This window comes from Callithrix jacchus, chromosome 22 (assembly GCF_049354715.1).
Source record: "Callithrix jacchus isolate 240 chromosome 22, calJac240_pri, whole genome shotgun sequence".
Classification (NCBI taxonomy): Eukaryota; Metazoa; Chordata; class Mammalia; order Primates; family Cebidae; genus Callithrix; species Callithrix jacchus.
The window spans coordinates 8,558,780-8,582,646 of record NC_133523.1 but is presented as its reverse complement, the minus strand read 5'-3'; the positions used below and the strand labels follow the sequence as shown (position 1 = coordinate 8,582,646).

Sequence of the window (23,867 nt, the reverse complement as noted above, 5' to 3'; positions counted from 1 at the left end):
GTACTACTTATAAAACTCACCAATGACCAGGTGCATGGGCTTCAGGCAGCATCTAGCTGGGTGTAGAAATCCCTCCCACCAATAAATAAATAAATAGAAAAACAAGTCAGGTGTGGTGGCTCATGCCTGTATTCTCAGCTACTTGGGAGACTGAGGCAGGAAGATCGTTTGAGCCCAGGAGTTTGAATCTAGCCAACACAGGGAGACCCCTATCTTGAAATAAATAAATTTAAAAGAAAAACAATGAAATATCCATTGCAGCTTAAACCAATAATCAGTTTTATTTTTTCTCATGTGATAGAAGTCTGGAAGTAATGAGTCCAGGGCTGGTGCGGACACTCACAGGACCCAGAGGGGAGGCCAGGGGCACTGTGGGCTTTCTGTAGCCACTTCTTTAGACCCTGACATTCATCCGCATGGTCATAAGGTGGATCTTCCAATACTACATAATGGATCTCCTGTTCAAGAGCTTTCTCAGAAGCCCACGTGGTGACATCTGCTGACACAGCCAGTGCTGTGGGACACGGATGGTACTAGTTGCAAGAAAACCTGTCAGAAATTTTTAAAAATAGCACACCTTACTAATCTGAAAGAACCTGGATTCTCTTGGTATTGGAAGATGAGAGTGGATACTGGGGAAGCCAGTAGAAGTATCTGTCACTCTTGCCTGTAATCCTAGCACTTTGGGAGGTTGAGGCAGGTGGATCACGTGAAGTCAGGAGTTTGAGACCAGCCTGGCCAACATGATGAAACCCCATCTCCACTAAAAATGCAAAAAATCTGGGCATGGTGACAAGCACCTGTCATCCAAGCTACTCAGGAGGCTAAGGCAGAAGAATTGCTTGAACCCAGGAGGTGGAGGTTACAGCAAGCCAAGATCGTGTAATTGTACTCCAGCCTGGGAAATAAAAGCAAAACTCAGTCTCAAAAAAAAAAAAAAAAAGTATCTGTCACTCTTGGCTAGATAGCAAGCTGCAAAAATACCACCACTTGATGGAGACATGATGCTCTGGTCACAATGCTTGTGAATCAGGTGCCAGGAACAAACCAGTACTGAGAAACACCCTCGTGTCCCACAGATAAATATGCCACTGGTCAAGGAGGTTGTCCAAAAGGAAATTAGGATGTTATCAAGGATGAAGCTATAGTAAAAATATTATATACAAACTTTTCTTGATGAGGCTTAAGAGTTTATTTAGAAGAGTGCAACCTTAAAAATAAAGATAAAAAATTTATGAGTGGGGTTGGGGTGGGGGAGTGTCTGTTTTCATGATTAGAGAGTAAGTGCAATTCTGTATTCACTGGAAAATCTCACTGGGGCTTCTCTCCCATTGAGAATATTCACATGCACAAGTGAGGGGACCATGGCTAGAATCATTTCCACATAGGAATTATCAGCACTGATTGTATTTTAAAAGTTTTGTAGAAGAAATTTCTCCTGGCATAAGTGCTCATAAGATTCATGAAAACTCAGGGGTTGCTGCAGGCAGCAGCTGAGGTTTTCAACCTCAGCAACAGTGACATTTGGGGGCACTGACTCTTGTTGTGGGGGGCTCCTATGTACTGGAGGGGACATAGCAGCATCCCTGATGCCTTCTTACTACAAGTCAGGAGTACCTTTCCCCAGTTATAACCACCAACAATGTCTCTAGACATTGCCAATTGATGCCCGGATAGCAAAATTGCTGCCCAGCTGAGAACCCGTGCTGTAGACCAAGGGTTGGCCAAGTTTTTCTGGAAAGGGACAGATGACTGGAAGTATTTCAGACTTTGCTGGCCACAAATGTTCTCTATTGTGCACATTCTTCCTCTTTAAAGATGGAGCAGCTGTTGTTAGCTTGCAAGCCACAAGAAGACAGCTGGCCATGGTGTGCGGACCCATTCATGACCTTCCCACATTCCTTATTTCGCTCATTTCTCTCTTCAGTGTGATTTCTGTCAAGAGGAACTGAGGGAGACCAGGAGTCGAGTTTTCCCACCCACTGCGTGTAGAGATTCTCCCTAGTGTGCTTATTATTACTCATGGGCCCAGAAGGCTGCAAATGGTGCTGAAGCCATTTTGGCATTAAATGCCAAGCTGGGGTTTCTCGCCTTAGTGTTTGTTAAGAGCCGAATGTACCCAGAGGGCTTCTCCATGCTACAGATGTACATTTTTACCCCTAGCGTGAGTGCTCACAAATCTCCCATGGGATGCAGACACCTCATTTTCCCACAGTTTTTATAGGAATTGGATTCCTCCCAAATTATGTGGATTCTTTTGCACTCAGTAAGGTGCCAGCTCACAGAGGCTTCCTCTTACATCCATGAGGTCTGTTTCCCATCTGAGTAATCCTGTGTCTTTAAAGCAGCCGCGTTCACTGGAGCCTTTTCCACACGGATGACACAAAGAGCTTCTCTCCCCGGTGGGTTTTCACGTGGCTCCTGAGAGATGAGTGGTCGCTGAAGGCTTTCCCGCAGACGAGGCATTCGTAGGGCTTCTCCCCGGTGTGGATCCTCCTGTGCACATTGAGGTTGGAGCCGATGCTGAAGGCTTTCCCACAGTGATCACACTCGTACGGCTTCTCTCCAGTGTGGCTTCGCATGTGTGTCTTCAGCGTGGACTGGTTCCGGAAGGCTTTGCCACACTGCCTGCACTCAACACGCTTTTTTACAAGGTGGATGCTCATGTGCCTCCGCCGGGATAAATAATCTCCAAAGACTTTTCCGCAGGCGGTGCACTCGTAGCGCCTCTCCTGTGTGTGTATCTTCCGGTGTGCTGTGAGGTTTGAGCTTGCGCTGAAGGCTTTCCCACAGAGGTCACACCCGTACGGTTTCTCTCCGGTGTGAGAGTTCATGTGAGTCTTAAGGATGGACTGGTTTCGGAAGGTTTTCCCACACTGCCGGCATTCCACGGGTTTCTTGACGATGTGAATTCTCATGTGTTTCCTCCGGGATACAACATCACCAAAGGACTTCCCACATTCTTTACATTCGTAGGTCTTCTCCACCATGTGGTTCTTCTTGTGCAAATTAAAGTTTGACTTCCAGCGGAAGGCTTTACCACACTGCGTGCACTCGTAGGGCTTCTCCCCGGTGTGGTTCCTCACATGCTCTTTGAGGTGGGATGGGTGCTGGAAGGCTTTCCCACAGTCGTGACACTCGTAGGGCCTCTCTCCGGTGTGCGTTCTCTTGTGCGCGATGAGGTGGCAGCTCCGGCCATACGCCTTCCCGCACTGATCACACTTGTATGGCCTCTCACCGGTGTGAACCCTCATGTGGATTTTCAGGGCCGAGAGGGTCCGGAATGCATTTCCACACTGGCTGCAGTCAAAGGGCTTCTCTTTGAGGTGAGTCCTTGCATGGCTCCTGAGGGCAGAAGGGTCGTTGAAGGCTTTCCCACAGTCGCTGCACTCATAGGGCTTCTCCCCGGTGTGGATTCTCCGGTGCCGTGTGAGGGACGCGCTCGTAGTGAAGGCTTTTTGGCACTGATGACACTCGTGCATTTTTCTCCCATCGTACATACTCATGTGCTGAGTGAGGTGTGGCCTGCCCTTGAATGCTATCCCGAAGTCGCGGCGGTGATAGGGCCTCTTGCCAGCATGCCTTCCCATTGGCTGAGTAAGATGAGTGCCCATGCTGAAGACTTCAAACAAGTGAGCGTATTCAGTGGGCTTCTCTCCAAGACCGGCTCTTTCCTATTGGTTAAGACATGCGTGCTGACTAAGGCAATTCTCCTATTCATTGCAACCCTAAGCATCATCCCCACATACACTGCTGTAAACAGATAGAAGCACATTATTATGACTAGAGGTGTCATCATCTGCAGTGCAGAAGTGCTGTCCCTGCCCTGTTTGAGCTCCATGAAAGACAATGCCAGGCCACAAGGCTCCACCTGGGTTACTTTTTCAAAGCTTTTTGCATATAGCATTTCTTCACTGTTTAAAACTGAATTCAAGCCTGTAATCCCAGCACTTTGGGAGGCCATGGTGGGTGGAACACCTGAGGTCAGGAGTTCAAGACCAGCCTGGCTAACATGGTGAAACCCCATTTCTACTAAAAATTAGCTGTGCGTGGTGGTGCACGCCTGTAATCCCAGCTACTTGGGAGGCTGGGACAGGAGAATCACTTGAGCCTGGGAGATGGAGGTTGCAGTGAGCTGAGATCATGCCATTGCATGCCAGCCTGGGCGACAACAACAGGAGTCTGTCTCAAAAAAACATGCTGAATTGAGGCTGGGCATGGTGGGTCAAGCCTGTAATCCAGCACTTTGGGAGGCCAAGGTGGGTGGATCACTTGAGCCCAGGAGTTTGAGACCGGCCTGGGCAACATGGTGAAATCCTATCTCTACAAAAAATAGAAAAATTAGCCAAGTGTGGTGGCACATGCCAACAGTACCAGCTGCTCAGGAGGCTGAAGTGGGAGGATGGCTTGAGCCTGGGGGGCAGAGGTTGCAGTGAGCCAAGATGGTGCACTCCAGCCTGGGCAACGAGACTCTGTCTACCAAAAAAATAAATAAACACCACCAAAATTGAATTGATAAGTCAGTGTAAAACATAAATATAAAATAAAGCAAAACTGCACTGAGCCCCAACACTCAATATCTGAGACATAGCTATAAAAATCTTTACTCAGACACACTCTAGGTGAAGTAGTCTGAGGTTAGGTTTAGGTTTCCCCCAACTTGGTAATACCCAGTGTCTCTGAAACACAGCTTCCTCTGAGGGAAGCTGCTTGCCCTGGTGTTTGAACTGCTTTTTCTAAGCTAGGCTGCCCCAGTCTGCTCAGATGTGGCAGGAAGATCCAGAATCATAAGGAAATCTTACCATTGTCACACCACTGGGCGTTTCCTTCCCAAAAATATCTTCCATAAGAAGTGACCACTTGGTTTTAGATGGAGTCTCCCAATCTAAAACAAATTGGAAATTATTAATTTGTTGGAAAAGGAAAATGGTGGGATGATGGTGATAATGACAGGTGGATTTCTTGACAGATCCTAAGGCTATGTAAGGAAAAGTGGTGCAAAAGCAATTGTTAAAAAATCTGGGCCAGGCGCGGTGGCTCACAGCTGTAATCCTGGCACTTTGGGAGGCCGAGGCGGGTGGATCACGAGGTCAAGAGATCGAGACCATCCTGGTCAACATGGTGAAACCCCGTCTCTACTAAAAATACAAAAAATTAGCTGGGCATGGTGGTGTGTGCCTGTAATCCCAGCTACTCAGGAGGCTGAGGCAGGAGAATTGCCTGAACCCAGGAGGCAGAGGTTGCGGAGAGCCGAGATCGCGCCATTGCACTTCAGCCTGGGTAACAAGAGCGAAACTCCGTTTCAAAAAAAAATCTGGTCGTGTGAGATATATGGCAATCCCAGGTAGAAATTTAAGTCACTTCGGGCTGGGTTTGGTGGCTCACACCTGTAATCCCAGCACTTTGGGAGGCCGAGGTGGGCGGATCACTTGAGCTCAGGAGTTCAAGACCAGCCTGGCCAACATGATGAAGCCATCTCTGCTAATAATGCAAAAATTAGTTGGACGTGTGGTGCACACCTGTAATTCCAGCTACTTGGGAGGCTGAGGCACGAGAATCGCTGAACCCAGGAAGCAGAGGTTTCAGTGAGCCAAGATCACACCACTGCACTCTAGCCTGGGCGACGGGAGCGAGCCTCTGTCTCAAAAAAAAAAAAAAAAAAGAAAAAGAAATTTAAGTCAATTCAGATAGATGTTGATAACGACAGAAAGCGGATGATCAGGAACATCAAGGATGAAAGAATGGGACAAAAAGCCCAGTAATGAGAATGTGCAAGTCAAAGATGAAGGAGTGTGCGGACCAAAAGATCTGTCAGAGAATGGGTGGGCAAAAAGAGGGAAAGAGCATTTCTCAATTTCTCTGGGTGACATTCCCTCACCACCCTCCCTCCACCCCAATCACAGAATAGAGGTGGAGTCACTGCACTGCTCTTTGCCTGGGGCTTGCTCACCTGCACATGCGCCCTGGTGTGTGCCCCTCTCCTCTGTCCTTGGCTCCTCCTCTTGCTCCAAGTGTGAGATGAGGCTGGGTTTGCCGACCTGATACCCTACACTCATGGGAAAGACACAGGTTGAGGGAGGGCCATGCAGAGGACAACCCCTTCCATAGCCTGGGCTCAACGTTCTGAAGGTGGACAAGTCTGACTTAGGAGCAGCAACATGATGATGCCAACATTTCTAAGGAACACAGTAAAAGTTTTTGATTGATAGAAAACAAAGTCACAGGGCAGGCACAGTGGCTTGTGCCTGTGGCCAGGAGTTCATGATCAATCTGGGCAACACAGTGAGACCCCTTCATTACCAGAAGTAAATAAAAGAAAACGAAGTAGGAAATAAGATCAAAAATACCCACACACTGACCCTCCAAAAGAATGGAGATTTTGTATCGCAGAAGCCCATGCCCAAGCTCAGACACATACCAGAGAACCCCCAAGGTCCTTGTGATGGACGGGCCTCAATACCCAGGAGAGGCCCCACGAACATGGGTGCCAGGGCTGCTTGTTCATAGCTGTGTTCTGAACCCCTGCATAGTTCCTGGGTCACAGGACATACTCAAACAAAAACATCTAATTCATGAATAAATAAGAGAAGGAATGACGCGGGCCTTACCCAGCGAAGTGAGGTTGCTGTAGTTCTCCAGCATTACATCTTTGTACAGCTTTCTCTGAGAAGAATCCAGCAGGGGCCACTCCTTCTCAGTAAAGTCCACAGCGACATCTTGGAAAGTCACTGATTCCTAGAATGGGATACAAACTTGGGGTCAGCGAGGAACTGGCTGAACGGTGTTCATGGTAAGATGGCTGAGGCTGAAGACCCGGTATGAGACCCAACGCAGGATTTCCAGATGGCCTGCTAGAGATCTCAGCATTTTCTCCAGGTGCCAGTCCTTAGACATTGTCTCTCCCTGATGAGGCCATCTTGTCCTGTCCGTCACTTCAAATGCCACCCTGACAAGAGACTACTCTCCCTCCACTTCCAGCCCACTCTGAGAGCTTTTCGCTTTATTTCCGCCTAGTCTCTGGGGTTGAGCATGTGCCTGAGCATTTTGCAAGCATGAGGGAAACAGGTGCTACATAAATCACTTCCCCTAACTTCCCCAATGCCAGGACAGTCCCAATATTCCTTGGCTCTCTCTCAGGCCCCGTTCTGGCATCCATTGGCTGATGTGAAGTTTGGAAAGAATTCCAGCATGCATGGCTGAGGGTGTTCTAGGAAGTGCCTCTCTTGATTTAGGGGCCTGGAGATCTTAGCGCACCTGGGAACCAACACTGGGTGTGTGAGGCTCCAGACCACTGCATGCGAACAGGTCCAAATTCTGGGGACAGGAACAGTCTTTTGAAGAAAGAGGAAATTCTGACTCCTGGAGATAGGTGGAGTCCTGGGTGGACATGGCTGGAGGAGAAAAGAGGGTTCATAAGAATCAGAGCCTACCCCTGCCTCATAACATTTGCAAACTAGGAAACTGCTCCACACTGACTCTGAGTGTTCACATCTACAATCCTCTCTCTCTCTATCTCTCTTGCACACATCACTTGTGTAACAAGTCAGAACAGCCCTATTCCACTAAAAGCACAAAGAGGGTGGTGGGCGACATACTCATAAGAAGTGACATAGACCCAACTCATGAGTGAAGAAATGCAAGTTCTGAGAGGTAGAGTTGTGACCTTGCTGAAATTGATCAAAATAATAAATGGGATAATGCAGGGTTACCCATTACCTGCACCCTCTTCATGAATCAATGACATGGACATTCCCCCACTCCCAGATCCACCAAGACCCTCATCAGATACAGTCACTGGGGTGGCTGCTGGGGTTCTGTTCCTACCCCTTTTCCGCTCAGCCATCCTCTCCCAGCAGCCCTCTGCAGTGTACATATCTTTTACCCCACCAAGTGGCAGGGGCCACTTCACATTCACTTTCTCAGGGCACGCACTGACCCAAGAACTTACCAAGTGTTGGGGACAGTGCTGCCATCCTCAAAGAATGGCAGTCGGTTTGCCTGAACAGGGCACCAGGACAACCAGAAAGCTACTCTCGTGCTCTCACGGGCCTCTCCAAGCCGGCATCTGTAGCGAAGGAAAGAACACCAGGAGTAGTCCAAGGCTGTCTGCCTCTCCTGCTCACCGAATAAAAATCCAAGTTTTGTCTTTTGGCATTTCCTCTTCTGAGCAGCAAGGTCTGGCTGATTCTGGACTTTCATCTTTCTTAGGTAAAGTCTCCCAGCAATGTAGTCGGGGGACAGCCCCTGATCTGCTATAAGTGGGTTCAGAATCACTCTTCCTAAGTGATTTGCCACCAAGCACAACTATATTCAACCCCCTCACTCATTAAACACTCTGGTCCTAGACTTCTGCTCTTCCTTCACCTTCAAGGCCTGTGATCATTAAGGATATCCATGAAGATGGTCCACCCAGGCCTAACCATGAGTTCCAACCTCCAATGCCCTTTGCACCCACATTGCACACTAATATACACATCCTTGGGCCACAGCCTGGACTGCATCACCACTAGAATCAGCCTCATCTCACAGGCAATGATTTGGAAATCTGCTCTCTGGGCAAAATCTCCGACGCAACCTTCTTCTCACATCAACTCTCCCACTTTAGTGATTTGCGGCCCCGGCCACCTGTGCTTCTGCCAACTTGCTCCCTAACGGCCCCCTCCTCTGCTCACTGAATTTGAATTAAAAAATCTTTTGAGATGAATCAGACACTAATAAATTAATAGAGAATAGCTGCAGTGAGCTATGATCATGCACTCCAGCCTGGGCAATAGAGTGAGAGCCTGTCTCTAAAAACAAAAAAAGAAAAAGAAAAAAGGAAAATGAACAGTGAACCAGAGATTGTGGGGAAAAAAAAAAATGCAATGCATACACCTGAAAAAGAATTCATATTCAGATCATATAAAGAACTCCTACATAAGAGTGCAAAAGGCTTATTGAAAAAAAAAAAAACAAGTATAACTCCTTCAAAACAGAAAGAAAAAAAGAACATCAACCCAACAAAAAGGGCAAAACACTTTAATAAACAGACATTTCACAAAATGTAAGTAACCAAGAAGAATCACGTCCAGTGGTGTCCAACATCATAGTCATCAGAGATATGCAAATTAAGACTAGAGCAGCCAAAATAAAAAAGACTACCAATACTAAATGCTGCTGAGTTTGGGGCAATCTCTCATATACTGACAGTAGGAGTGTGAAATAGTTCCACTACTTTCAAAAACACTTTGGCAGTTTTTAACAAGCACACCGACCATCTGACCCAACAATTCCACTCCTAGATATTTACATAAGAGACATTTTAAACAATTTATATCCACAAAGGCTCATACAAAAATGCCTGTAGCAATCTGATTCCTCATAGCCAAATGCTGTAAATAATCTAAACCTTTATCAACCAGAGAATGGGTATACATAAAAATTGGGATATGCTTACAGAATGAAATACTACTCAGCAATAAAAGGAAACTATGCAGACATGCAACATGGAGAAATCACTACGGTGCTGGCCAAAAGAAGCTGGACACATAAGAAACACTCTGCTTCCACCAATATGATATCCATGAATAGGTGAAACTTAATTAAGTTGATAGAACCGGAAAAAAAAAAAAGGTTGCTTCAACGGAGGATCACAAGACAGGGACAGACTGAAAGAAACAAAGGGAACTTTCTGGGGTGACAGAAATTCTGTTATTTATTTTCAGCTAATGGAAATTTTATTTATTTATTTATGTATTTATTTGAGATGGAGTTTTGGTCTTGTCGCTCAGGCTGGAGTGCAGTGATGTGATCTCGGCTCACTGCAACCTCCGACTCCTGGGTTCCAGTGATTCTGATGCCTCAGCCTCCCAAGTAGCTGGGATTACAGGCACGCACCACCAAGCCTGGCTAATTTTGTATTTTTGATAAAAAAAAAAAAATTTAGCCAGCTGTAGTGGTGCACACTTGTAGTTTCCAAAGCTGCTTGGGAGGCTGAGGAAAGAGGATCACTTGAGCCAGGAAGTCAAGGCTGCAGTGAGTGGGGACTGTGTCTCCGCACCTTAGGCTGGGCCACAGAGTAAGATCCTGTCAGAGAAGGAAAGAAAAAGGAAGCAAAGTAGAAAGAGAAAGAGAAAGAGACAGGGAGAGAGAGAAAATGAAAGAAAATCAACTTTTTAAAAAGGATCAATGAATTACACCTCCCATATATCTCTGAATCATTTAACTTTCTCCAATTCAACAGCCAAGAGAACCAGGATTATATATGCTGGACCATAAAAAATAAAGTTTCAATACATTTCAAAGGACAGCACATGTATTAAATTGAAACTAGAACATTAAAGAATCTAGAAAATTCCTAAATATTTATTAGTCAAACACAAAAAAACTCTATGTAAAAGATGGAACAAGGTAAAATTAATAAATATTTTGCGATACATGAAAAAAAAAAAAAAACAACTTGTGAGATGAGGTTAAACCCATTCTCAGGAGGAAATGGTTAAGTGCCTACATTTAAAAGTGGACAGGTTCTCTTTCAACCATGCACGCATACAGGGAGAAGGCAGTTGTCTCCAAGCAAGAAAGAGAGCCTCTACCAGGAGTCAGACCAGCCAGCACCTTCATCTTGGAGTTATCAGACTTCAGAATGGTGAGAAATACATTTCTATTGTCTAAGCCTCAAAACAAACACATAAAAACCCAAACAGATGCAGCAAAACCCAATAAACTATGCTTACAAAAAAAAAAAAAAAAAAAATCAAATTATACCCAAATTAGGGTTATCTAGGATAGACCATAAGTTAGGCTATAAACAATTATTAACAAATTTTAAAGGAATGAAATCACGCAAAGTATTTTATCTCCATGAATAAAACTAAAAATCAATAGAAGAAAAATTGGAAAACTCACAAATATATGGAAATTAAACAACATGCTCTTAACCAGTGGGACAAAGGAATCACTACAGAGATTAGAAAACACTTTTAGACAAATGAAAACACATCCAAACTTATGGGAAGTGGCAAAAGTAGCTCTCAGAGGAAAACATACAGCTGTAAATTCTTACATTAAAAGAAGAAAGCTCTCAATCAGAAATCTACCTTGACACATTAAAGAACTAAAAAAGAACAAACTAAACTCGGAAAGTAAAAAATAAAGAAAGATGAAAGCAGAGATAAATGAAATCGAGACTAGAAGGAGAAGTAATCAAAACAAAAGCTGGTTATTTCAAAAAGATCAACAAAAGTAAAAGCAAAAAAAAAAAAGATCAACAAAAGTGACAAAAGTACAGTTAGAATTACTAAGAAAAAGAGAAGACGCAAGTAACTAAAATCAGAAGTGGAGCTGGGACATTACTACTGCTCTTACGGAAATTGGAAGGGCTGGAAGAGAATGCCGTGAACAACTGTACCCCAACACAGGAGATCATGGAGACTGGCGGTTCCCAACCAGTTTGGCACTGAGACCGGTGTCATGGAAGACAATTTTTCCATGGACGGTAAGATGAGGGGGGATGGTTTTGAGATGATTCAAGTCCATTACATTTATTGTGTACCTTATTTCTATTATTACTATGTTATAATATATAGTAAAATAGGCCAGGTGCAGTGGCTCATGCCTGTAATCCCAGCATTTTGGGAGGCCGAGGTGGGTGGATCATGAGGTTAAGAGTTTGAGACCAGCCTGACCAACATGCTGAAACCCTGTCTCTACTAAAAATACAAAAATTGGCTGGGCGTGGTGGCACGCACCTGTAATCCCAGCTACTCAGGAGGCTGAGGCAGGAGAATCGCTTGAACCTGGGAGGCAGAGCTTGCAGTGAGCTGAATGCCACTGCACTCCAACCTGGGCAACAGAGTGAGACTCTGTCTCAAAAAACATATATATAGTTACTATACATAGTAATTATTTTACTATATATACATAAATTACTACATATAGTAATTATCTTACTATGGTAAAACAATACAGTAAAATAATTATACAACTTACCATAATGTAGAATCAGTGGAAGCCCTGAGCTTGTTTTGGGAGGCAATGACAGATCATCAGGTATTAGATTCTCATAAGGAGTGTACAACCTAGATGCCTCCCATGTGCAGCGCACAATAGGGTTTGCGCTCCTGTGGGAATGGAATGCCGCTGCCGATCTGACAGGAGGTGGAAGCCAGGTGGTAACTCGAGTGATGGGGAGCCACTGTAAACAGAGATGAAGCTTCACTCGTCCACCCTCTGCTCACCTCCTGCTGCGCAGCCTGGTCTGTGGCCCAGTGGCTGGGGACCACTGCTCTAGATGTAACAAATTCCTTGAGACATACCCAGACAGACTCTGGAATAAAAAGAAAATTGGGAGACCTATAACAAGAGACTGAGTGGTTCATCGAAAGCCATTAAACAATAAAAAGTTTAGGACCAAATGGCTTCATTGGTGAACCCTACCAAACATTTAGAAATAACATCAAGAAAGTGAATGAGACACAGAATGGTGGAAAATATTTGGAAATCATGTATGTGATAGGGGATTAATACCATTATAAACTCAACAACGAAAAGACAATCCAATATAAGAGTGGGCAGGGGACTTGAACAGAACAGACATTTCTCCAAATATATACAAATGTACTGTAAACACATGGAAAGAAGATTAACAACATTAGTCATTAAGGAAATAACATCAAAACCACAATAAATTAGCTAGGGATGGCGGCCCACACCTCGGGACGGGATTTAATTTGCTTCTTATGAACATGTCTCCTTTCTGCACTTTCCACCGTGACTCTCTCAATGGCACTGAGGTAAGAAGAACTGCGACACTGCTACTGTAACATCTGACTCAGGTCAATTATACATATTACCACTTTTAAACATTACAAGGCTTATAATTATCTTTTTCTTTATTTTGAGGTGAAGTCTCTCCTTTGATGCAAGCCCCCGGTTCTGCCCATTTCCCTCCCAAGAGTGTTATCAAAACTGTTTTCTCATCTGGAAATTGAAGTCTCTGACACTGGGCTATGTATGGAACTCTATAGGCTCAGTTAAACAAACATTCACTCTAAAATGCCATTATCATTAAAATAAACTGACCACCGATGATTTCACAATTACTTAACAGAACTGTTCAATGATAGTGGGTTCCACTCTCTGCTCCCTGGCACCTGCCCCACCCAGAATGACCCAGAGTGAAAGGCAGCCGACTGGCTACTTAGTATCCCCACTGCATCAGCCAACAGGACCCCACACTAAACCCCTACAGCTGTGCTGCCACCAGCCTCCCTACGCTGATGGCAGCTCCAGCCTCCCCGGGGCTCAAGTCAAAAGCCTTGCTGATCATCACCTTCGACTCACCTCTTTTTTTTCCATACTCCACCTCTGCATCACCAGCAAATCCTGCCTTATCTTTAAAACTTAATCCAAAACTCTGGTCTTCTTACCACCTACACTGCCACTGCCTTGGCATAAGGTATTGCTTCTCTTCTAGAACATTCCAACCACTTCCTAACTGGTTTCCCGGCTGCTGTCCCTGACTTCCCTTAGCTTCTATGACAGCCAAAACTTTATGAGTAAAATGTAGATCACATCACTCCTCTGCTCAAGATCCTCTGATGGTGTCCCATCTCACTCAGACCAAGGGACCAGGTCCCTGTCACCTCACCCACAACTCCCTCTGCCACTGGTCCCCTCACCCAAGTCACTCGAGCCTTCTGCTGTGCATCAGGCCTCACCAGCCATGCTCCAACCTCAGGGTCTCTGACTTGCTGCTCCTCTGCTTGAAATGTTTCCCCCCACATTCTCAGTGTGTCTGGCCCCCTCTCATCCTTCAGGTCTTTATTCAACTTTAACTGTCCTGATCTGGCATTCACTGGCCACTCTTTTTTTTTTTTTTTTTTTTGAAATGGAGTCTCGCTCTGTTGTCCAGGCTGGAGTGCAGTGGTGCAATCTCAGCTTGCTGCAACCTCCACCTCCTGGGTTAGGTAGGAGAATCACTTGAACACAGGAGGCAGAGGATGCAGTGGAGACTACACCACCGCACTCCAGCATGGTGACAGAGTGAGACTCGGTCTTAAAAAAAAGAAAATGCAAACCTCTCCTTTCAATCCCAATTCCCCACTACTTTTCTTTTCCCCAAAGCACTAATCTCCAATTAATATTCTGTTTAAGTAAGATTAGGCTATATTTTACTGCAGAAACAGAGAAGCCCAAATCTCAGTAACTCGATAAAATGGAAAGTTGATGCCTTGCTCATGTCACTTGTTCAACCCAGGCTGGTGTCGAAAGTTTTCCTGTTGTTCAGGGATACTTGTCTCTGAACCAACTGATACCCTTGGCCATCTTGGTCATAGAAGATGAGCAGGAAGTGGACAACTGTGCATTCTGTAGCCTATATTTTGACCCTGAAGCACTCACAGCCCATTGGCCAGAACGAGTCACATGCCCCTGCCAGCTCCAAGGATCCTGGGAAATGCAGGACGCACAGGGAACACTGGGTAAGCATTATTATCTCTCTGCTGTCTCTTCCACACACTATGTAGTTTACTTGTTTTGATTTCTTGTGCGCCCAACTAGAAAATACATTATAGGTAACTAGAGGTTTTTCAAGTTCTCTGATATTTCGTTCACCATTTCAGTGCCTGATATAAATATGACAATAAGTAGGGAATGAAAGAATGAATGGATGATGAGCAAACTGATCCACGTTTGCCTTCGTATTGAGACAGACACCCAGGGGATGGCATCTTGGGAGGACCATAAGGCAGGGGTATATGAAATGTAGGGGGTCTGGGATCTCCTCAGAAAGTCCTGTGAAATTAAACAGTAACCCAGGCACTAGGACACAGCCCTATGGCTTGGCCCAAAACCCACGGGCCAACATCCACCACCACTCTCCATGAGGGACAAGCCGTCCAGAGGGCTGGAGCGTAGTGTACCCATATCAATTAAGGGTCTGTGAAACCTTGTCGATGTTTTGCAATGATGCAAATCAGAGCTCAGAGTGGAGCTTGTGGCCAATTTCTCACCTGAGTGATTCTATCGCTTTGAGTCAGTGCTGGGTGATGGTGTATTAGTTCATTCTCAACTGCTATAAAGGAATACCTGAGACTGGGTAATTTATAAGAAAAGAGGTTTAATTGGCTCACAGTTGTGCAGGCTGTACAGGAAGCATACCTCCCCAGGTATCTGCTCCTGGGGAGGCCCTAAGGAAGCTTCCAATCACAGCAGAAGGCAAAAAGGAAGCAGGCAAGGCACACAGTGAAGCAGGAGCAAGAGAGCAAGGGTGGAAGGTGGGGAGGTGCCACACACTTTTTAAAGGACCGGATCTCAGGAATACTCACTCACTGTCACAAGGACAGTACCAAGGGGGATGGTACTAAACCATTCATAAGAAATCCCCATAATCCCATCACCTCCCCCAGGCCCCACCTCCAACATTGGGAATTACATTTCCATATGAGATTTGGGCGGGGATATACATCCAAACCGTATCAGAAGGTTTCAGAGAATGGGTGGCCTGGAATACAAATGCAGCAGAAGATTTCAGCATCAAAGTGACCCAGCAGGATGTGGAGCAGGGAGTCTAGGGCAGGTGTAGGATCTATGAACTCAGAGGCGTTCTGCCGTTTCAACACGATACACGAAGCGAAACCAGGATCATCGGAACGCTGTCACCATGGATAGGTTAGAATGGACCAGTTAATTTTTCAGAGCTGTTGAGGTTGCTTAATTTCTCTTTTAATTTTCTTAGCAGCATGGTGAAAGCAGTTCTATTTTTCTACTTCTACAAATCTTACTCTATTTTCATTGGGATCTCTTTTTCTCCTCAGCAGGGCCAGGACGGGGATATGGCAACTGAGGCAGCTAGACAACTGTAGTATTTAAGGAGGCATTTCCGATGTCCAACAAGCACATACGAGGCTGGCTCAGAGCGAGTGGCTGCTCCCTGGCCCTGCACTCACAAACCTCACCCTCGCCCCAGCCCTGCTCCTCAGTTTTAGATCTGCCTCCTCCACAAGTTTGTGGTTCAAAACAAATGCTGCCCAAAACTGTTCCATGAGGAGCTCTCTTGGGATCATAATTCTCCCAATATTTGATTTTAACCCCACATTCAACTTAATCACAGTGTCCCAGGATATTCAGAATTTGCAGATGTAAATATTGTAAAGAGAAGAAGTCTTTTCTTACTTTTACTGACTGGTATTTCTGCCCTTGCTATTTCTACCAGTCAATTCACGTAAATATAGGCTTGGCACAGTGGCTCATGTCTGTAATCCCAGCACTTTCGGAGGCTGAGGCAGGCAGATCATTTGAGGTCAGGAGTTCAAGAATGGCCTGGCCAACATGGTAAAACCCCATCTCTACTAAAAATACAAAAAAATTTACTGGGCATGGTGGTGCACTCCTGTAGTTCCAGTTACTCGGGAGGCTGAGGTGGGAGGATCAGTTGAATCCTAGAGGCAGAGGTTGCGGTAAGCCAAGATCATGCTACTGCACCTTCAGCCTGGGTGAGAGAATGAGAATCTGTCTACACACACACACACACACACACACACACACACACAAACATATATGAAGAAAGACAGAGAAGGCAACAAAGGTTGTGAGAACATCATAGGCCATTTACACTAGTAAATCAAAAATATACCCTTCCTTTCAACCAACTAGATGATTTGTCCCAGCGGGTAGAGAGCAGGGTAAGATTTCTGTTTCCAACAAGCAACTTAGGTGCCCCAAATAAACATTCCACACATAAGTATTTCAAATGCAGCACAAAGTACCAACAGATGGTAGCTTTCAAATTCATGAGCTGGCAAGAAATGAACATGAAGAAAATTAATAATTTATGATTTCTAAAGGACAGTTACAATTCCTAAAATAAAAGCAAAATGGAAACCGACAACAAAAGCTCTAATAAATAGCTTTTAGATTACACATAGCCCCCCCCCCCGAAAAAAAATTGTTCTTTTTTTTTTTTTTTTTGGTCACTCTTCGGATATGCTTAAGTTACTAAAAATTTGTTTCTTAAATATCTTCTCCTACATAAACATCCCCTGGAGCACTTCAGGTAATTCTGACACCCAGATCATTATCTCAATTAAATTAAGTAACTCTCTTTGGGGGGGCTACTGAATCAGTACTTTAACAAACTCTACATGAAATTTTTATGCAGGCTGAAGTTTAAAAGCTAGTTGTAGCAATAAATGAATGCAAGGGAAGCACAGAAAAGAGTTGAGGAACATAGAAATACAGCTAAGAATCACGCAGGGACAGAAGATAAGGAAATGAACCATTTCTAACTGGAGTTACTGATGAGAGACAGAGAAGGAGCCCAGGCAATTACTGTAAAATATAGTGGCTATAGACTTTTCATTTTGGAAGGAAAATATAAACAGATAAAAAGAAATCTTAGGCACAATGAACCAGAGAATTACCAATGGTAAAAAGAATATCTTAACAGCAGCCAGGGAAAAAAGACAGGTTACCTTTTAAGCAATAGTTCTCAAACTTGAAGTTACATGAGAGTCACCTGGAGGTCTTGTTAAAACACACTGTAAGAAACAAACCAAGCCTGGGGATGGTGGCTCACACCTGTAATCCCAGCATGCTGGGAGGCCAAGGCAGGTGGACCACTTGCACGTTTGAGTTTGAGACCAGCTTGGGCAACATAGTGAGACCCCATCTCAAAACAAAACAAAACAAAACAAAAAACACATTTCTAGGCCCCATCCCCAGGTTTCTAATTCAGAAGATCTGAGGTGTGGGGTCAAAGAGTATGTATTTTTAACAAGTTTCCAGGTGATACTGATGCTGCTGGTTAGGAGACCAACCCCCAAGAACCACTACCTGGCCAACATGGTGAAACCTGTCTCTACTAAAAATACAAAAAGTAGCAGGGTGTGGTGGTATGTGCCTGTAATCCCAGCCACTTGGAAGGCTGATGCAGGAGAATTGCTGGAACCCAGGAGAGGCAGAGATTGCAGTGAGCCAATAATGTCATTGCACTCCAGCCTGGGCAACAAGAGGGAGACTCTATCTCAAAAAAAAAAAAAAAAAAAAAGGGAAAGAAACAATCATTAGATTGACAGCTGATTCCTCATTAGCAACAGTGGAAGCCAGAAGAAAATGGAACATCTTCATAGTTCTGAAATAAAATATAAAATCCTATAACTACCAAAAATGTCCACTGAGAAAGAGGGAAAAACAGTATCTTTGGGCTTGCAATCCACAGAAAAAAGACATCCTAAAAGACATATTTCAGGGAGAAAGAAGTAATCAAAGAACCAAAGCAAAGAGTGTAAGAATCAAAGTGCTCAAAGTGGCAAATGTGTGAGTATAATGAAATAAGAAATGACGGTATGTAATAATAATAATTTCCTGAGGTTTAAAGAAAGAACTAAATATGTGCAACTATGATGTAGCCATAAAAAACCAAAAATGCATATAAGAAAACCATGTAAATCAGGAGAGTAACATATATCCAAATCTAGATTTAATGAGCAAGCATGCGTAAGAATTGTTTAGAACAACCACTGCAATAAGAGAGTAAATTCAAAATGTACAGAAAATAAAAAAGGAGGATGACAAAAATAAGCAAAGAAGCCAGAGAAAAGAAAAAAATAAAAGACAAATGTCGCATTCAAATATATTGATACAGAAAATATTAATGGAATAAATGCTTTAACTAAAATACTAATATTCACAGAATAGATTAATCCAATTATATGCTATGTATGAGACATCTAAAATACAAGAATGCAGTAAGAATGGAACTAAAAGAATATATAAGGCAAGTGAAAAAAAAGTAAGCTGGTTAGTATCAGAATAGATTAAGGCAAAAAGGCTCATAGAGAAAAACGAAGTATTACGTAATGAAATTATAAACCAAGAAAGAGGTGTGTGTGTGTGTCTATAAAACATAGCCTCAAAAAAAAAAAAAAAAACCCAAAAACATAAAAATAAAAAATAAAGGGACAGAACACTAAGGAGAAATGGATGAAGCCACCACCAGAGCTCTCACAAATACAGTTCAAGCAGGCAATTCAATAACTACATGCAGATTGAACATGATGAAGTAACATTTCCTAACCATAAATTCCAACCACACGAGGCCACGTTTGTCTCAGAAAATGCTTGGCCACAGAGCAATGCAGTTAGCAAACAATGACCGAAAGATAATAAGGAAAAAAGTCACAGAAATGAAAATCAGAAAAAAAATTCTAAATCTGCACGCCAAAGAAGCCATATTTGATATTTAGAATTAAAATACAATGAAGTATGATACTGCAATTCTTTGGGATGTGACAGGCATTCCCCATAAGAAACTGGAAAGAAACATCCCAAGAAGGAAGAAAATGATACCAATCAGAAAGTCATAAAATAGAAAACATATATATATCATAAAATGGTTCAATCAAGCCAGAAGTTCTTTAAGAAGGAAACTGACAACATTCAGATGGAATTTATTTTTGTAAAAAGCAATATATAATCATTACAAATAAAAAAGTGGGTAACATTACAAATGTGGCAAGCATTAAAAGTATGAGTATATTATGAACAACTTTGACTATACAATTTAAACCTCAGATGGAATAAATTCCTAAAGAAATTTCACTCATCATAACACAAAAAACCTGAATGCCCCACAACCCTTAAAAGAACAGAAACAATAGCTTTAAAACTTTCCACAAAGAAAACTCCAGACCCAAATGGTTTCTGCAGGTACCACGCCCGTTCTAAAGGTACAAATGATTCTATTCTTATGTAAAACATTCCAGAGTTTAGAAAAGAGAACACTTCTCATCCCATTTTATGAGGCTGGCATAAATCTGAAATAGAAAAGGAAAATTTCACTCAAGCATAGATCCAAAAACACCGAACAAAATATTAGCAAACTGAAACCAAAAATAACAAATAGTAACATGTCCTTTCCAAATTCGTTACCAATACAAATTTAATGTAACAACAGAAAATCAATTGGTTTAATTTGCCACACTAAAGGATAAAAAACAAAATTGTATTATTCACTCGTTCATTCATTACACAGCAGTACCAAGTGCTATCATTTAAAGTACTTGAAATGTATCAGTAAACAGATACAAAAGTAGATGGTGAGAAAAAAAAATCGCTTGCTAAAAGCCCGCAGCAATTCACAAGAAAAACTCAACCAGGAAAAGAGGGAAGCTTTTTTGGCCTAATAAAAACTATCTTAGAAAAGTCTTCGGCAAACAGAAATGTCAATTCCCTTTGAGATCCGGAAAAAAAAAAAACAGGTCTGCCTAGAGTGTGCCATCCAAACTCCAGTCAACGACAATGGAAGTCCCCAGCCAGTCCAGCAAAGAAAGAAAATAAACAATTTATCTTCTGTATAAAATATTTACATTTCCTTTTGAATTGGGTACATTTTCTTATCTACGAAGAACTTCCAAAAAACTACATAAATGTTAGACTTTTCTGAGCACCAAAAAAACAAAGCTCCTAAGAATAAATATAACAAAAACAACTTAAATCCGTTTTGAAGGTACTTATAAAACTTTATTGAGCTCACCCCTGTAATTCCAGCACTTTGGGAGGGCGAGGCAGGTGGATCACCTGAGGTCAGGAGATCGAGACCAGTCTGGTGAACATGTTGAAATCCCGTCTCTACCAAAAATGCAAAAATTAGCTGGGCGTGGTGGTGGGCACCTGTAATCCCAGCTACCTATGAGGCTGAGGCAGGAGAATCGCCTGAACCCAGGAGACAGAGGTTGCAGTGAGCCAAGATTGTCATTGCACTCCAGTCTGGGCTACAAGAGTGAGACTGTCTCAAACAACAACAACAAAAACAAACAAAACTTTATTGAAAGGCATCAAAGAAGATGTAAATAAATGATGTAAATCAATTAACTGCAACTCAACGGCATAAAAACGCCAATATTCTCTAAGTTGAAATATAGATTCACCACAGCTTGAAAACTAAAGCCCACTATGTGGAACTTGGTGAACTAACTCTAGAATTTAAGCCATGGCATTCCTGAAAAAGAATGGCTAGGTGTTAAGTACTTCATCTACAAGATATTTAGAAATTTCTAAATTACAAAGGTGTGCTTGCATCAATATGGAAAAAGATTGTTTCCAAAAATACTGCAGAGCCTGAGTTCATTCACTAATAATTACCAAAATCAGGAAATTTGTTTTCTGGAAAAGATGTATAAGCAGTCAAATCCACAGCAGATACTGGTGGGAGGGGAGGATGCAGTTTAGAAAAGGCACACAGCTTCCTGAGATTTAATAATCTCTTTCTTGGCTTAGTTTGTAGATTCACTTTACGGTTGTTTTTTTTAACTGTTCGTGTGTATGTTTGTGTGTGTGTAATCATACTTTTGTTTTGCATGTATGTCCTATTTTCCAGTGTTAACATATTTTCACAGTAAAGGACACAGCACAAAATAACACGGTAAAATTCAAGTATGACTGGACTAACTCCAGAGTTAATTAACGAAATGTTGAACTGAGTAGTAAATCTACGTATAGGCTATTTACAAGAGTCCACTAAAATTAAAATAAATAAAAAAGTGCAACCAGAAGGACTTAAAAGTACAAAAGGTACTCAAGGTAAATGCTAAAAAGAACACCAGTGTGCTGACACTCACGTTAAGATAAAATTGACTACAGAGCAGAAAGGTGGTTACTCTTCTCTATGTCCACATCCCGACGACCCCCAATCTCCTGAACTGCTCCCAAAGTCTTGAACTCACTTCTGCCCGGCTTTTCCGCCCCCACCCGCAGAGACTCAGGGCTTTTCAGGATCAGGTGACCAATGCCTCTCTCATCACTAACTGCAGTGGTCCAATTTCATCCTTCCCGTGCCCAGCGTTTCATATCGCTGATCGCGAGATCTAAAATGCACCCCTCGTCTGGCTGCCTGGCTCCTTAGTGTCCGACCGTTGTGCCCCCTTAGTCCTCTCCGCCAAATAGGCCTCCCGTGACCCCAGGAACTGAGGGGGAAAAGGGTTAAGGAAAGCAGGGCTTACACGACTGGGAGTAGGATCGGGGAGCGGAGGTGACGGAAGCTGCTGCCGAAGCGAAGAGAAGTTCATACGGGAGGTCCCGTCTGGCGTGGGGAAGCGAGGGGCCCCCAACAGGTCGAAAGAATTCGCCGCGAACCCCCTCCTTGGCCCATGTGTCTCGGGGCAATCGACTCCAGAGAGTAATGGCTTCCGCTTCACTGCCGCCTTCCAAATCTCGCGGGACTTCATTGGCTGCGTCTAATACGGAAGCAGGGACGAAGAGGATGCTGGGAAGTGTAGTTTTGAAGCTTGGATTGGCATGACGGCCGTGACCAGGTGAAATCTGACGGTCCAGCATATTTCTTCAATTTCTGCTTGTTCGAGTGTCCCGGGACTCCGTCCTCAGCCTTCTACTCGTTCTATAATCATTCACTTTGAGTTAGCAGCGAATCTCATCTCTTTAAGTACTATCTGTACACCCAAAACTCAAAATTTCAGCCACAATCCACAGCATTTTGTAGGCATCACAGTGGTAAAGATTGAACCAGGCAAGAATTGTCGTCTACATGACATAACTAGGGGACATTTGCATGACAAGCAGAATATTTGTATTGCCTTAAATGTCTCTCTATAAACTGCTCATATGTTGGAATGGAGAAAAAGATCATAGAAATTGTACAGCGAAGAAATTGGACAACATCTGGACCAGGTGATCAAATCACTATCACCAGTGAGAGTCAGATGGAGACCACGTGCTTCTGAATGACACCTTAGGAAGGGCGTTAACATTACTATCACCTGTGTGGTGTTCATATACAGATCTGCTATTTTGTATTTTTTGACCCACATCTCCCCATTTCCTTCTCCAACCCTCTTGCCTGTGATAACAGTGGTCTCTTTCTTTGTTTCTGTGCATTTGAGCTCTCTTTCGATTAAAAAAAATTCCTCATGTAAGTGACATCATGCAATATTTTTCTTTTTGTGTTTGGTTTATTTCACTTAGCATAATGACCTCCAGGTGCACTCATATCGTGGCTCCTTCTATTTCAAGGCTGAATAATATTCCATTATATATTACATGTTATATACAATGGAATATATATTATACATATTATAACTATTGATAATGTACATTATATAATATATGCCAACATAATATATAATATGTAAAACATAGTACAAAATATATGTATGTATGTTACATATGTTATGGAATATATATTACATATTATATATATTATTTTAACAGGAGGAGTCTGCATATACAAAATTCCAGAATCAGGCTGGGCACAGTGGCTCCCACCTGTAATCCTATCACTTTAGGAAACCAGCGTTTTCCATGTAACCAGTTGGGGCAGAATTATGTAGGCAGGAGAAACAGATGGTTAGAATTATCCAGGGCAGGTATATATACCACGGTCCATTCCCTCAACAATATATTTTCCAAAACCTCAAATTTCCTTCTTATATATTTTATGTCCATATATATTCCATACATATATTTTATGTAGGAAAATATATGTATGGAATATTATGTATGGATATATGTATGAAATATGTTTATGAAATATATGTATGAAATAAATATATGAAACATGTATGAAAATATATGTATGGAATATATATGGATATAAAATATGCTTACATAATATATATAATCTATATTTAATATTACATAATATATTTCATAATATATAACATATACTCCATAATATATAACATATATAATAATACATATGTAATAGTACATAATAGGCATGTCATATAGTATATGACATACATATATTACATATATGTTACGCTACATATAATGGGGATATCATATATGCAACATATTAATATAAATATGTTAATCATATAATATTTAATACGATATAATATTAAACAGTATATGATGTTAATATTGACATC

At 42.7% G+C, this 23,867-nt stretch overlaps 1 protein-coding gene across 4 annotated transcripts; it reads right to left on the bottom strand.

Moving 5' to 3' along the window:
* Window positions 1–255: 255 nt before the first annotated feature.
* ZNF317 (zinc finger protein 317) lies at window positions 256–22,179 on the bottom strand. Of its 4 annotated transcripts, XM_054250734.2 has the most exons (9): window positions 21,981–22,179; window positions 11,971–12,307; window positions 11,730–11,843; window positions 7,949–8,065; window positions 7,255–7,391; window positions 6,609–6,735; window positions 5,951–6,046; window positions 4,803–4,885; window positions 256–3,674 (listed from the first exon to the last, which is right to left on the bottom strand). In XM_054250734.2, exons 4-9 carry the CDS (start codon window positions 7,971–7,973, stop codon window positions 2,355–2,357), a joined length of 1,788 nt encoding a protein of 595 aa, XP_054106709.1. In that variant the 5' UTR covers window positions 7,974–8,065; window positions 11,730–11,843; window positions 11,971–12,307; window positions 21,981–22,179; the 3' UTR covers window positions 256–2,354. The 4 variants fall into 4 exon arrangements, with proteins under 4 accessions (XP_054106709.1, XP_017823465.3, XP_035140021.2 ...); XM_017967976.4 differs by lacking the exon at window positions 11,730–11,843; XM_035284130.3 differs by lacking the exon at window positions 11,730–11,843 and having other exon boundaries at window positions 11,971–12,175.
* Between the last annotated feature and the right edge of the window lie 1,688 nt (window positions 22,180–23,867).